General features: G+C 34.5%; 2 protein-coding genes across 2 annotated transcripts; one reads left to right on the top strand and one right to left on the bottom strand.

Annotated features, from left to right (window-relative positions):
* The first annotated feature begins 2,935 nt into the window (after nucleotides 1-2,935).
* On the top strand, nucleotides 2,936-7,500 carry LOC113320205. Its single transcript, XM_026568143.1, has 10 exons — nucleotides 2,936-3,110; nucleotides 3,730-3,952; nucleotides 4,058-4,215; nucleotides 4,327-4,472; nucleotides 5,109-5,171; nucleotides 5,274-5,366; nucleotides 5,527-5,688; nucleotides 6,174-6,271; nucleotides 6,467-6,633; nucleotides 6,969-7,500. Exons 1-10 carry the CDS (start codon nucleotides 3,002-3,004, stop codon nucleotides 7,277-7,279), a joined length of 1,530 nt encoding a protein of 509 aa, XP_026423928.1. The 5' UTR covers nucleotides 2,936-3,001; the 3' UTR covers nucleotides 7,280-7,500.
* A 5,533-nt stretch (nucleotides 7,501-13,033) lies between these two features.
* LOC113324311 (F-box protein At4g22280-like) lies at nucleotides 13,034-15,068 on the bottom strand. Its single transcript, XM_026572628.1, has 4 exons — nucleotides 14,121-15,068; nucleotides 13,844-14,020; nucleotides 13,526-13,564; nucleotides 13,034-13,434 (listed from the first exon to the last, which is right to left on the bottom strand). The coding sequence occupies exons 1-4, from the start codon at nucleotides 15,066-15,068 to the stop codon at nucleotides 13,135-13,137; spliced, it is 1,464 nt and encodes a 487-aa protein (XP_026428413.1). The 3' UTR covers nucleotides 13,034-13,134.
* Nucleotides 15,069-15,730: the final 662 nt, after the last annotated feature.

Here is a 15,730-nt window from a genome sequence, read left to right as displayed (position 1 = left end):
ATGGATTAGCCAATACGAAAAATACGTGGATAAAGGGTCGGTTCATTTTACTTCTTACTGATCCTATTTTGTTTTGAACGATTTTTTGGGGACTACTCAAAAAAGGTGGGGGACTACATTGTGATGCAAATGTCTACCCTACATTATAAGGGGTGTCCTAAAAGATTAGGAAAGACTAAACTGCCCTTATTCTAATTAAGGTTATAACTAACCCTAATAATCCACTAATCTAACCTACTACCCATTAATCCAACCCACTAATTAAAACCTAAATTAAAAGAAAAAAATCAGTTTCAAAACTGATTCTATTATTTTCCTTCTTCATCTTCTCTTCTTTTCCTCTTCTTCTTAGACATCGACGTTGATCGTCGATTCGAAAAAATTTCATCGTCGATTAATCAATCTTTATAAGCAATGCGTGCCAAGCAAACACCCAGACTTCCAGGATTGAGTCCGGGACTCCCACATATAGTGAATCTCCCAAAACAATTGCTAATTCAAAAACAACTTGAACCACCGTTTAGAAGCAAAATCAATCATCCAACAATAACCAAAAAGTCCGATTCAAGTGAAATGCAAATCCGCGGGTAATTTCCTACATACCCATTCTTTTCAATTCGTTATTCGTTGAAGAAATCGATTAGAAATCATCAAAACCCATTGAAAATGGTAGTTACAGTAGATATTTCGGCTAGGAGAATTTATTGTGTAACCCTAGAATTGCTACTGAACTTCCAAAAATAAGAACAGTTCGGCGTGCTCGCAAAAATTGAAAAAATATCTGGTGACCGAACTACATAGTTCGGTCTGCTCACAAAAGAAAATCTCTCGTAACCGAACTCAATTTTTCCTTTGAAAGAATGAGTTCGGTTTTGTCGATAATTTCTCTTGCTAACCGAACTTTTGAAATATTTAGTTTGGTGTGCTCGTAAAAAAAACTCTCGTAACCGAACTAAAATTTTCAAAAGTTAAGAATGAGTTCGGTTTTGTCGATAATTTTTATGGCTAACCGAACTTTGAAATATGTAGTTCGGTTACGATGCACTTTTTTTTTTGGTAACCGAACTATAGTCTGCTAACTTCAAGTGTTGTGTTTACTTTATTCTTTAGTTCTATTTGATTTGATAACACAATATTCTCTTATATTTAGCTAATACTTTGGTTTTTGTTCATTAGGAATAAAGGAAAAAGATTGAGACTACAACTAGATGAGGATTTGAAAACTCCCACCCCTCGTAGAGCAAAACATTTAGATTTACTAAAACATGGTGCCACAAATGCTAAACATGGAGGGGACTTGTTTCCGGAAGTCAACCAAGATAATGTTCGTGATGTAATCCAAGATGTTAATGAAGAGGTGATGGAGAATACAATTGATAATGTTATTGAAAAGAGAATGATGATGAAGAAGAGCAAGGAAATGAATACCAAGGAAATGAAGAGGTTGAACAAGAGCAGGGAAATGAAGACCAAGGAAATGTAGAAGAAGAAGAACTAGAACCCGACAAGAGGAGGAAGAGGAGGGAGAGGAGGTAGACGATGAATAGGAGGAAGATGATGGAGAAGAGGGAGAGGAGATAGACGATGAAGAGTTGTCTATCCCTACTCTTTGCATCTTCCGGATTTGTGAATACCAAGTCATTCATGTAGTGATGGGACGTGTCATCGTACAAAATACCAACTGGGGAAGGTTGGTTTTCCATTGGTTCTATTGGATCACATGGAACCTACAAGTAATAGCACAACGTCAATACCAAGAAAAATTTCCTTATAAGTTCGGTAATGGAATTTTTTTTATCGACCCTACCGAACAAAAAGTTCGGTTATGTAGTTTCCAGAAATAAATTGGGGCCTTACCGAACTCGATCTTTAGATTTTCTATGTACAAGTTCGGCAATGAAACTGAAAAACTCGACTAAACCGAACTCAAATGTTCGGTTAGAAACGCTATACTTATATTTTCTGCGACCTTACCGAACAGAAAGTTCGGTATCAAAAATGCTGATATCGACTCAACCGAACAATGCACTGTAAACTCTATAAAAATAGTTCAGTTACATGTTCTGAAAAAACATAACCGAACTCTAAAAAACCACCAATAACATGTAGTTCGGTTACCTGTGTCTGCTAAATTTAGTAACCGAACTACACATTAAGAACGGTTCGGTTACCTCGCAAGCTAAATTTGGTAACCGAACTAGGTTGACCTGACCGAATTTTTCCAGAAATTTTGAGTTTGGCCAAATTTTTGCACAATTCAAGCTACATTAACTAAATATGAGGCATACCTGAGTACCCATAGCTTCATCTTCAGGTTGTGGCTGATAAAATCCATCATTTGTTTGGTTAGCTTGAGATGGGGGATTTTTTTTTTCATCATCTAACAAATAACTCATATTTGGATCATTAGAAGTATTGACAAATACACAATGAGGTGAAGGGGGTTCTGATTCTGAAGTATCGTCACATGAATCACTCAAATCATAATTACTAAACTCAATTTTTTTTGGGTTCATTCATCTTCTTCTTCATATTTCCTTCTTCTTCTTATCTCTCAATAATAATGTTATAACAAAACAACCACTAATATAACTCACTAATCACTAATTAATCAGTTACTAATTATAACATTAACACTAATTAATCATCACACTAACTAAATTAATCATTAAGGGTAAAATAGGTATTTTAAAAAAAAATCAGATAAAGGGTGATTGGAAATTACTACTAATAACCACCCAAAAACTTGAGAGTAGTCCCCCATTTTTTGAGTAGTCCCAAAAAATCGTTCTTCGCCACTAAATCTTTTTGGGTCGACCCAAAAATGCTAGGTTATTTACGGCGCATCCAAAGTCCAAACAATGCGTAAATAATACGCACACGCATATAATACGCGTCGCGTTAAACGTACAAATCGAAATGTCATGACTACAAATTCAGACGGGGAAAGAACCCAAATCCCGCTCTTTTGATTTTGTCTCACAAATCGAAGAAAAGAGCGATGGCCTCTTCTTCTTCAACTTCTACTGTCTCTCTCTACTTTCTCTCACTCTGTATCTGTCTCTATCTTGGTTCTTTCTCTGTTTCTAGCGAAGAACTTACTTACAAAGGTACGCTTTCCTTCGTTTAGATTTGGATTAAGTTAGGGTTTTACTATTTATTTATAGGTTTTTGTTTGTTGATTGGATGATTTATAGTTTAAGTTACGGGACATTTAAAACAGATTTTGGTTCAATTACATTGCAAATGAAGGAATAAATAGATTAAGAGTAGTTTTTGTGGTGACGGAATTCAAGAAACCAAGTTTTAGATGTCAAATACATTGATATTGAGGAATTAGTAGAAATCGCGGTGACTAAAATCGGAACGCTGTTGCTTAATCGATTAGTTATGAGCCAGTAATAACTGTTATTGTCGTGTTAACAAATTAGTATATTCTGACTATTATATGTCAATGTTAGTTTCCCTGGATGCCTGGGTACTTTTATGCTTTCTGACTAGCAAGTAGTCACAGTTGAGAATGAGACGCGCTTAGCAGTTTCATTAGGTTGTTAAAGGATTTTTTAATTTTATTTTCTTATGTAATACTAGATATTTCTGTTGTATCACTTAATTGGTAAGTAATACTGTATCGGGAAGGAATCTATTTTGGACGCATTTGCTTACTGTTTGATGATCATAACTAATTTAAAAAGTAGACTAATGTGTGTTAACCGTTTGAAATTACAGTTGTTGATTTGGAGAACCCAGTTCTGCAATTCAGTCCATCTTTTTTGCCTGGGTATGTCACGTCCGATGGTGCTAAACAAACTGTACATTGTGGTCGTGTTCAAATTGGTGGTGTTTCTAGGCTAAAATTCCAGAGCTATGCGAATTCCCTTCGGGTTACTCTTACACCATCTGTTGTCATACCTGAAAAACTCCATAACAAAGTTCAAGTATGTTTCCATCGGTAAGTGGAACAGATTATTTAATCTTCTTGGTGTCATTTTCTTCGTTCAGATTCAAATTTATTACGGCGGATGAGAGCTATGTCATAATGTGGTTGTATTTTCAGGAATGCTTCTCTTGGGTTGTGTCAGTGCGGGAAAGATGACTGGAAGACCATCCAAAATGGCCAATGGAATGCTTTGATGTCACCTTATGAGAACCGTTATGTGGATTTGATGTTTAGGGATGGGGTATCTGGATCAGTAAAAGTATCCGTCGAAGAAGGTAACTTTGAATCTTTGATGTTAAAGACATTACTTCTGATCTTTTTTGAGATGTTCTTGTGATTCTAACATTTTGTATTGGTATCTAAACTGGAATTTTCTACCGATGCAGGAGTTCATAGGTGGCGCTTATTCTGTCTTGCATTTGGATTTGTTTTACTGCTGCTGGCACCATTTTTAAGTGAATCTGTGCCATTTTATTATAGCAGCTCAATGGCAGTTGGAGTCTTGCTTGTTGTTTTGATCCTTCTATTTCAGGTAATTTTGTTCCTCAAATAGCTTTGCTCATTTTAATGGATTCTTATATTCCTTGTTGCTTGTGCATGCTGGTGAATGTCTGGATATTCATTTTCTTGACATTTTTGCTGTCTATCACAAAAATGATTCTCTTAGTGTATGTTTACGAACTGGTTTGCTATATTTACTTTCTAATTCTTTATCCTCTAGGGGATGAAAAAGGGAAAACCTTTTTGACACAATGCTGGTCACATTACATTTTGTGTCATGTGGAACTTCAAAGTCACTACCACACTGTGGATGCATCTGGAATTTTCATTTTAGAGTTGCATTTATCATTTGTTTTAGGACCAGGTTTCAAAGTGAGTAAGGTTTCCAAATGTTTTAAATGCCTTATGATTCCTTTTGAGATATCATTACTGAGGTTGATGCACACACTGCACTAGTTTAGAGTAAGGTTAGTTTAGTCGAGGCAAGCAAGTTGTTCCTCAATGATACTTATTTAATTTTGTGCATGTTTGGTAATGTTTGTACACATATGTTATATTTCTGAGCTACGTCAACCTGAAGTTTTTTCGAGTATTTGAATTTAGAAAACACATGATCCTGCTTGTTATGCATTGTTCTATACCGACTACATGTTTTCTAATTGTGCAGGCTATGAAATTGATACCTATGGGAAGGAAAAGTGCCTTCTACTTTGCAATATACACTTCTGTGGTAAGTTATTGTTTTTGTTACCATGTGATTGTAGAGTAGCGCTTCTCTCACTGTTCATTTATTTGAAAAACTTAAATGAATCTTGTTACTTCTTTCTCTCAGATTGGAGTCGGATCTCTTATTATAAATTACTTCTCAATGCTGGTCAACTCAATTCTTGTGAGTTTTGGTCTGAGTGAAGACATGTATAACCCGGTAAGTCACTTCCTCATCTTCTGGTTTACTCTTTATTAAATGCTCAATCCTTGTAATCAAATTGATTAAAAACTTTATACTTTACTATATGTCATTGAGTTGAATTATCTCTTATAAGCAACTTAATGTTTTCTTCGTTCATAATGGTTCTTGGTACCAGGTGTCTATATTTCTATTAGTAGGAGTTATCCTTGCAGGAGCTGCACTGGGCTACTGGATCATGCGTAAATTTGTTATCTCAGATGATGGACGAGTGGATGTTGGTGTAGCTCACTTCATGAAGTGGGCTATGCGTGGTGTTGCAATGACTTCCATTTTTCAGGTCTGACTCATTGGAACATTCTTCTGGTTGAAAATGCTTATTTTTATTCGTGTAGAAGAGATAAGTTAGTGGTTGTGCTGTTGTAGTTCCATATAAAAAATTAAGTGATTAACTAATTAAGCTTTCAAGAGTATGTTATTGTACTTGGGAAGCATCATCAAACAATCAGTTCACCCGTCTTCCCTAGAATGTTAGTTTTGAACTGAATCTTGTTAGATTTCAACCATGGGTGAAAGTCAAACCTTTGATTCATCATTCTAAATAGTGTTGTTGCAGTCATATGACTATTTAAATATTAAAATCATAACTAAAGGTCTTAAACCTTTAGTAAATGGATGGAGGTCCAGTGCTATTGATTAATTGCCATTGGATGTTGAGCGTATTCAAATTAAGAAACCATCAAAGTACTATATGCTGTTATTCTTGAGATCATGTTTCCATCTTTGGAGCTAAAAGTCACTCTCACACTGTTTTATTTTCTTCAGAGTTCCCTTGATACCCTTTTCGCAGTGGTGGCATTGGCATTTTGTTGGGGTGCTTGTTTCTGCATTATGTCTCCCAGATGGCGTAGTGCAAAGGCGGGGTAAGTGAATATACTTTCAACTACTACTCTGATATTTATTTTAGAAATTCGGCGTAGGGTATTACCACATATGAAGATATCTGGTAGATTGGTTGAACTTCAATATAATATATCACACCAAATTTCTAGATCAGAGATGGTATTCGTTTGGTTGAGTTTGACGTGTGATTTGATCCAAATTTGTGCTTGATGCAGGAACCAACTAGCAAACAGAAGTCTGTGGCTGAAAAAGGTTAATAATGTGTCCCCAAATCATAACCGGCCTGAATTTTTGAGCAGGACACCACCTAAGAGGCTGTATGAAAATACCCTGTGGAGTAGCCCCAAACAGTCATTTGCTTGGGCCGACTCTCCCACAAAAGGTACTGTTTTAATTTCTACTTCAAGATTCTCTCTTTTCTTTATTTTACTTATCCAGAGCTTATGTAGTGAATACATGTTTAGCGAATAGGCAATTGGGTCTTAATTTTTCTATGAATTAAGTGGTTTATATATTTATTTTCTTGGAATTCTTTCGCCCATTTGAGATATGATACATGCTCGCCATTTAATTGGACTGCAGAGATTGTGGGTCCCAGCATTTGAGCATTCTTGATGCTTCCTTGATACTGTTTAAATAATTTAATGTACAGTTCTTGTGATCTTCAATTGGCACTTGTAATGAAAAGCCTCTTTTTCTCCGCTCTTATGTTTGCAGGTTTAGTGAAGTCGTCATTTAATAACAATGAAGACTTTGAGGAACGTTTCTACTCGTCCTTTCACAAGACACCTACTCGCAGGAAATTTTCTAAGAGAGAATGGGAGGGTTTTACAAGCGAATATACCAGAAAAGCTGTTGCTGACTTGGCATCATCGCCGGAGTTCAGCGATTGGATTGTTGAGAATGCTGACCGCATCAAAATGGATCCTGACAATAGTTCAGATGACGACAGCATTGGAAGCGGAGAGCATACCTCAGATGAGACAGTTGTGGATAGCAGCAGCAGGCTTGGCTTCTTGAAGTGGTAGTACTTTATCAACTAAATCGCTGGCCATCAGACTTGCATTAGATTGATTGTATATAAGCATTGTAACATAATTTGAAGACGAGTCTAGGTTTTTCTTTTCTTTTGTTTTAGGGAATCTGAGTCTTATGCCTACTTGCTCAGATTGTAATTGTAAGGGATAGTTCTGGCTAATACGTAGCAACTGTTTCAGCTTCCTAGCTATTAATATAGCAATTTCTTAAACTAGCATAGTTATACACGTCAATGAGGGATAGGTAGCTCTGACTTTGTCAATTTGTGAAATTACGTTCTTGATGTGTGGAAATTAGGTTAGCCGATCACAGCTTTTAAGTTCATGAATTGGTGATCAAGCAAAAAATTTTGATCTTAAAGTCTCCTAGTAAATTGTACGTTCCGTTTTCTCCTTTGAGCTGTCTAAAAGGAGGTTTCTTGGGTGAAATAAGTCCTGAGTAAAATTACCAAAGCTGGGCCATCCTTTATATAAAAATAGAGTTTTTTCGAGCGCTGTGGTTAACTGTAGTTTCTGGTTAATTCCGGCCCCATCATTTTAATTTATTTTGGTAATTTTATAAAAATTCGAGTAAAAAAATCCATAAAAATATCTTTTGGGCTATAATATATTTCCTGGACAATCATATTCAAGAAAAATATTTCCTAAATTAACTAAATCTTAAGAAATCCTATAAATTACCGAACAAATTCAAAAGAAATCATTTGAAAATCATAATTAAATCCTAACATTAAAACATACCAATAAATAATTAAATAAAATTATGTTTATATCATTCATTATGATTAAACAATAAACATTAAATTATGCATCATGATTATCATCACACAGAATTAAATCAATCGGAAAATTAAGAAAAAAAGTTTAATGTCCCACAACAATGTCCAATTACATTTCTTAAAATTAAATTAATTCCTAATTACAATTCGAAGCTGCTGCTAATAATTAAACAAATTTGAATATGTGATGAAAATAGGAAATTATCCATCAAATTTAGATAATCAGTGATTAAAACTTAAAATAAAAATACATGTTGATGATCAAAGTGTACTTCCTCAGCAGAAAAATCGGCAAATCCTGTCAAATAGTTGAAAAACAAAATTATTAAAAGAAAAAGCAAAACCATAAAAATCAATCATGATCAAAGAAAAACAAGAAAATATAGAAGAATATAAAAATCGTGGGAAGATTAGCAAAACGTATCGTGAGAAGAATAGAAAGACGAGTTTCAATAATTTTTGTTAGTATTATTCATTCCAAAAAAAGGAAAAAAAAAACAAAAGTAATTACTGTCCCTAAACATGCACGATATATTTAGTACTTATTATTTATTTTTGACAATAATATACAAAAAGAATAAATAGTATATATTTTCATTATTATTTTTATGTGAATTTTGGAATAAATATTTTTATTATATAAAAGCTTTTGATATCTTAGACATGGATTAATATTGTTTTTATAGCAAAGTCTTTATTTTATGGAAGTTGTGGTTATGGTGTCTCTATATAAAGCATTTTCTACAGAGTAAGTAAATAAATATAAAGAGCATTTCTATTCTTAGACGTCCAGTAGACTGCTCGATATTTTTTTCGTCAAACAAAATTAAAAAATTACCAAAATTTCTTTGACTAATATTATTATTAAAAAAAATTATTTATGGAATTTGTGGGTTGGGTGTCTCCTTATATATAAAAAGCATTCAAGAAAATGTGAAATCCTGTTTTCCCCGTTTCTTTTAAGATTTTCCATTCTTGCATAGGGTTCTCTCTGGTCTATTTTCATTGTTCTTCGTTGTGCAGGTACGGTCGATCCTCTCAATCATGTACCTGTTTTCGTTCAAACAATAATATCAAGGTACCTCTAAACTCATTCTGCGAATATAGATATAATCAAGTAGTGAATTTCTATGTTTAATCATGATAATCATATCAACAACGTAATATCACAATTTTGATTTAAAATGTTTTTTCTATTAATTTTCTTAGTAATGCAGATGATAATTATCATTGTTTTTGGTTTTTATATTTTTATTATATTTTCTTTGTACAATTGATTTTTATGTAGTTGCAGCTTCAGTAAGAGAATGATATCTTTTGTTTTATCGGTGGTAAGAGAATAAATCAACATCGTCTCGATTTTGTTATTTGATTTTTATTTTCTCTATTTATATATTCTTTTTATATGATACAGGGAAGTCAATCTCACAAGTAGTTGTTGAAGCAACAGTCATCAAGTTCATGTAGTTGATATTTATGGCGGAGAAGAAAGTAGGTGGTAGTCCCGTAGTCCCTCCTTTTTCCCCCCTAACTTTCGGTTTTTCTTAGACAAAGTTTGAACAAATTATATAATTTAGGAATCAATTTTCTGGAGAAATTTTAAAATAAATTTTGGCCTTCCTATTTGTATTGTACTTAGTCATACAATTCATAGATCCAAATAGATTGTTCCACAAAAATAACAATCGAAATATCCATTTTAATTATATGTTCTCTTATGTTTGTTGGGTTGGTTGTTTTGTTTGCAGTTCGAGAATTCACGGGAGGCCAAAGAAGTAATCAGGTCAAAGAAGCAGTTCGATTATCACCGCCACTTAACGTTAATCCAGTCTTTCTTATATATATATTTTTTTAATTTGTATCCGTATAGCATTAGCCGGCGGGTTGAATGTTGTTTGGTTATGCCTTTAGATTGATCTTTCCCATGGGATAAAAGGAAATTATCTTCATTTGATCTCCATTCTTAATATCATTTTTTTTTACCATTAATATGTGGTTTTGATCCTCATTTAATGTCTTGGCAGTCTCTATCTCTCACTTTTTCCATTTTTTTTTATAGTCTCGGTTCGTAGGTTACGTGCTTTTGCTCAATAGCAAGATCTAAAGGTTCATATTAATTTCCAGGATTTTCGATTGCCAAATTCACAATCCCGCTCCTGGCACAGCTATAAACACTTTCCAAGATTTTTTTGGGGTATTTTTATATATTCGATTAACTATGTTTTCCAAATGATGTTTTAGTTTGACGTTGCAAATTAATTTCCATGATTGTATAATCCATTTAGCTTATAGGTTTAAGATTATATTATAGTTGGATTTGTGTTTTACTTCGTTCTAAACTTTTGGCGTAAAATAAGATCTTTATGTACTTTGCTGATTGTGGTAACTGTAACTCATAAGTAAATGTTCATCAAATATTAAAACAAGAAAATATTAGGTGGTGTCCAATTAATTTGTACTAACCAGTTTCATTATACTCTGCTTTAGTATAAGATGATGATATGACTTTTTAAATTTCAAGATGTCTTGGTTATAATGGAATAGGTTGGTATTTCCCATTCTTATAGTTCTGCTGCATTTTCCTTGAGGAGAATGAGGCCAGGTATGGTTAATATTTTTGGCCATTTGTAGTGGTTTGGATATGTAATAATAATATTCTTCGCTTTGTGGTCCATCATCCATATACTTTGATGTGTTCCATGCACAAAGGATGTTGTGGGCATAATGCACATGTTTAAGTTAGTCTGCCATCTAACAATGCATTTGAATTTTTACAAGTTCAAATATCCCCTTGAGTTACAAACTATATGTAATTTAGCATTCTGCGGATGTGTCTGTGTGTGTGCATTTGACAAAGAGAGACAAAACCGACCTAATTTGATGTGTGAATTTTCAGGTTAACAACAATATTCACTGGACTCCTGGTTTAGTGTTTCAAAATGACTTGCACGTCAATATTTCAATGAACAGTAACTGAAAGATCACAAAATTATAAATATTGATTCAAGAACACAAAATGCTTACTCACCCGACACTGTATACTAAATATTCCAACTAACAATCTCTTGGCAAATTACCCAATCTGTAAAAATGTGAAGAGTCAACAATACCTTGGAAGAATGTAGTGTATAAAAAATATACATAAAGTTATAAACAAGCAATTCCTGTCAAATCTTCTCAATTCAACCTCACCTTGAGGATGTCGTACAATACCTGGTACGAAGTTTTGTTCTCTGATTTTGGCATCCAATAGTTCCATCTGAACTTATGATTCAAAAAGAACTTGACGCTAGAAAATATAGCACACTTAGCATATTTAACTGACAAAAAAAATTAAAGGCGCACAAAGGATTCCCGATTACATCTAAGTGTATTTTATTTAACCTAATCGGTTATATGTTACCGTAGAGTTGAACCCTATTAAAACATTCGCAGGCAAGTGCTCACTTGGTAGAACACAAGCCAATTTAATAAGCTCATAAATGGGTACTTTTGGAGGGGACCACGATGTAATCTGTATTAATGGTCCCGTGTCACTTTCGGCTATGTAAGTAGTGTTAATTTGTGGGTATGTAAATATAATGCAATTATCATTTAGCATCACCAACAAAAAATAACCCGATACAAGGATGATAAACCTCTTACTGTAGCTACACCGTAAAAAGGATATCACACGACTGGAACGATGAGTTTGAACAAGATGATGTATCTATGCGCATGGATACTTAGATGTGGAGCATGTCGAAGTAGATGGCTTGCTGCAGGCTATGGGATGGGCAGAGAGGCTGGCTTTACAACAAGCTTGCATTGAGTTAGATGCGAAGAATATAGCAACAATAACTAATGGAGCTCTTCATGGAGTCAAATCGGAGAACCAAAGTCTTATTCTAGATATTATAGATTTATTTCGCAAATTTCCATCATGGTATTGCAAATTTATTAATAGGAAGCTTAATAAACCAGCTGGATTTATTCAGTATTTATATGTTTTTGTTGTCCCCGTAGGCCTATGTGCTTAGATACATATATCCTAACCCAATTTAGTTGTACCAAATCAATGTGGTGTCGGCATCAGCGTAATAATACATCCACGGGAATAAAAACAAAATTTGTCGAAAGTTTGTGTTTTGGTTCCTCCACTCACGGTTGACGTAAGCCCTCCTACTTGGCTTCATGTATCATTATTACCCTAATTCCAGTTTTGCATGAAGTCTTTATGAAAAATTGGTTAACCTTTTAAGAATTTTGAGTTTTGGCTTTGACAACATATCATTTTACGTCCTATACATTCTACTTTCAATATCAATATGACGTGAAAGTAATTTCGCTTTTTTTTTTTGTATGATTAGTCTAAATTATGAGCTGCAATATCTGCAATAATCTTGAAGAAAGACCTAAAAGAAGAAATCTCCTAACATGGATCTTATATTTCATAAGCGAGAAACATACCCGTGCATCGCACGGGTGAAAAACTAGTCTTTTTAATAAGAACATTACTATCAGACTATAAGAGGCCAGCATCATAGCCACATCTATTCGGAGTCCAACATCACGTATGTTTGCATCTGACTCGCGATTTTGTTTTTAATTTTGAATAAGATCTATTATCCTTGATTTGGACCCGTCACATATTTTTGATGAAATAGGTAATTTCAGTTGGGGTCCTTGGGGATAACTCAACCCAAACCCATGTTCAACAAAATATGGTTTAGACTAAGAAGGCCCTTAGAAAGATGGAACCACATAGGAACTCACTTCGGCAATATGAGTAAAAAATTGAAGCTCAATTAGGAACTCACTCCCTTAGGATAGACTTAAAGATAGGCCAAAGAACACATGGTGATGTTTGATGATCGAAACAATGCTTAACTTCAGTATAAACTAAAATCTAGAGGGGAAAGAAAAGATCAGATCAGCACAATCCAAAATGACTTGGGATATATGTTGACGGATAGAGCAGCTATAACAGACACTCTTTAGGAAGTAAAAATGAAGTCGCAAATGGAATGAAACCTTGGACCACGGTAAACTCAACTTAGAATAACAATACTAAGATCTCGACTAAACTTAGAATAACATTAAGATTTCGACGGTCGATGAGGCTCTTGGAAAAGACAACAACGTCTCCTTAATAAAAGAGTCTAGCCTTCTATTTGGATGTCGTAACCATTCCTTGGATGGGTAAATAATCAATTTCTCCAGAACCATGCCATACTCCAGCAAATGTCTTAGAAAGCAGAGCTCATCAAAAGATCCCTCGAGACCTCGAATCTCAACAAGCTTGAGGCAACGGATTTCCCATGCCACTGATCTTTCACCATGTTTCCATAAATTGTAGAGAGTTGCTCGACTTGTGATCAAATCTACCTAGAAACATAAAAGAAATAAATCTATTTGTAGGCAACTTCAAAGTACGCCGATCAAGAAGAAATGTGTTTAGAGAGCGCTCAAAAATTACCTCATACCAATACGGAGATGACTTTCTTAGATAGGGGTCCTTAATAACAATAGCAGCAAAGATTAAAAGAAGCAACATTAGTGTTACAAATATATGTCAAGAAAATCTTTAAGATACATCAATTGAGTACAGAAACATATAAATTTCGTTCAGAGTTTTTTTTTGTTTGTGTCTTCACTCCACACACCCGAGATGTGGAGAGTTAAACAAGTTTGCAGAAGACAATGCTTTCTTAAATGGGCGGTCATTTTCTAAAATGGTAGGCGCAGACAAAAAAAGCTGTTCTATAAAAGTAAGAAAGATTAATTTGAGTGTTACCTTGTTTATTTCCATGATGAGAGATTTTGTATTAGGCGAGCTCAAAAGTAAGTAAGTTATGACCAAGAGAGTTGCATATGTACCCCATATTTCCAGCTTCAAACATCGTAACTTACAAAACTGGATGGTCGCAGTGCTAAATATGTTCTGAACTTCTGAGGGATCATTATGGAAACTCTACAAAACATACACGTCATTCAAATGCCAGAAACAAAGTAGATTGAAAGAAAAGAAAAAAAAAGGAACTTGAAAAAAAACAAAACAGGAACATATATACCTCAAAAAACGAAGGCGATAACGTTAGTACTTGTATGTTATGAAATTCTCTCAGAGTTCTCATCATCCTCACAACACTTGTTTGCAACTTTATATTGTCGTAGAACCTTAATCCACCTCTCTTTTCATATCCAGGAATGAAATCGAGTTCAGCTTTAACCAAACTGCAGAGATCATGCTCTACACAAAAGTCTCTTGACATAAAATCTTTACAACGAAGCGATACGAGATTGGGAGTGTTTAACCTGATTTTCATTCGCTCCATCTTATCCATGAACAATTCAATTACCAAGTGTTCAAGTTTAAGAGCAGTAATTTTCAGTTCCCTTTGCTTGAAAACACAAGTGGTTATAGTCAATGATTCCAAAACAGGACAACCTGAGAAGAGCTTATCGGGTGTATCATGAAGCACAAACTTAATCCGCTTAAGAAGCAATGTTTTCAATCTAGGTAAGCTAAATGAACCATATTGATCAAGAATGAAAAGCTGATAGGAATCGATAGAGGCTTCCAACTCTAATCTCGTCAGTGAATTGCAAGTGAAGAGATTGCAAGGAAACAGAGAACCCAAATCAAGAATAGTAAATTTAATATATACTTCTTGAAGATTATGTTTTAACGAAGTACCAATCCATTCACCAACACACCTTTTTATATTGTACTCATATATATCCATTGGGTTTTTTAGCCCATAACAACATAGACTCAAAATCTGTATATTTGAAGAATTATCACGGAGATTGTACACCTGATTCACAAATCGTTTGAAAGCTTCTGCCTTTCCAGCTCTGTGGGTGTCCTTGAATGAATTGACGTCAAACTTAAGACAAGGGAGAGATGCCCATACATACCTCCACTTTGTTGACAAAACACTGCTCGTGATTGCTTGTTTTAATTCAAGTAAAGACAATATGTGATGAAGAATTGTGTCCGGTAAATCACTAATCATGTCTCATCCTTCTTCTTCTTCTTCTCTAGATATACTGTTCGCCATTGATGGATTACGAAGATAAGACTTTATGTAATCACGTAGGCTAGTATCACATAGGGTTAAAAAAACGCAAAGAAGAAAAGAAAATCAGGAGAAATGGAAAAAAGGTAAGACTTTATGTAATCACGTAGGCCAGTATCACATAGGGTTAAAAAAAAGCAAAAAAGAAACAAAACTAGTCAAATAAAATCAAGGTGACCAAACATGTGGTACAAAAAATCCAGCCATATTATTTTTAATAAATGAAAACCATTTAATTAAAAAGTGACACAAAAACTACAAGTCAAATAATAATGTGCAAATTTAGTTTTTATTCTTTAAAAAAGCCAAACATACCCTTTTTTACCTTATCTTCTTCTTCTCTCCTTTCTTTTCTCTATTTATGCGGTCTTCATCTCCCCACCACCATTAACACCAGCAGCAACAAATATCTCTCCATGAACACCATCGCAACACCTCAGTCACCACCACCAACAACACCTCCGTCACCACCAGCAGCAACACCTTCGTCTCCTCCACGAAACCTTCGTCTCTTTTTCTTCTATTTCTATTCAGATCTATCACCAACAGTAGCTCCGCCACCATCAAACCAACCGATGTGTCCAGATCCGCCACCAACA

This window comes from Papaver somniferum, chromosome 11 (assembly GCF_003573695.1).
Source record: "Papaver somniferum cultivar HN1 chromosome 11, ASM357369v1, whole genome shotgun sequence".
Classification (NCBI taxonomy): Eukaryota; Viridiplantae; Streptophyta; class Magnoliopsida; order Ranunculales; family Papaveraceae; genus Papaver; species Papaver somniferum.
The sequence above is the reverse complement of the archived record's forward strand: the minus strand, read 5'-3'. Positions and strand labels throughout refer to the sequence as shown.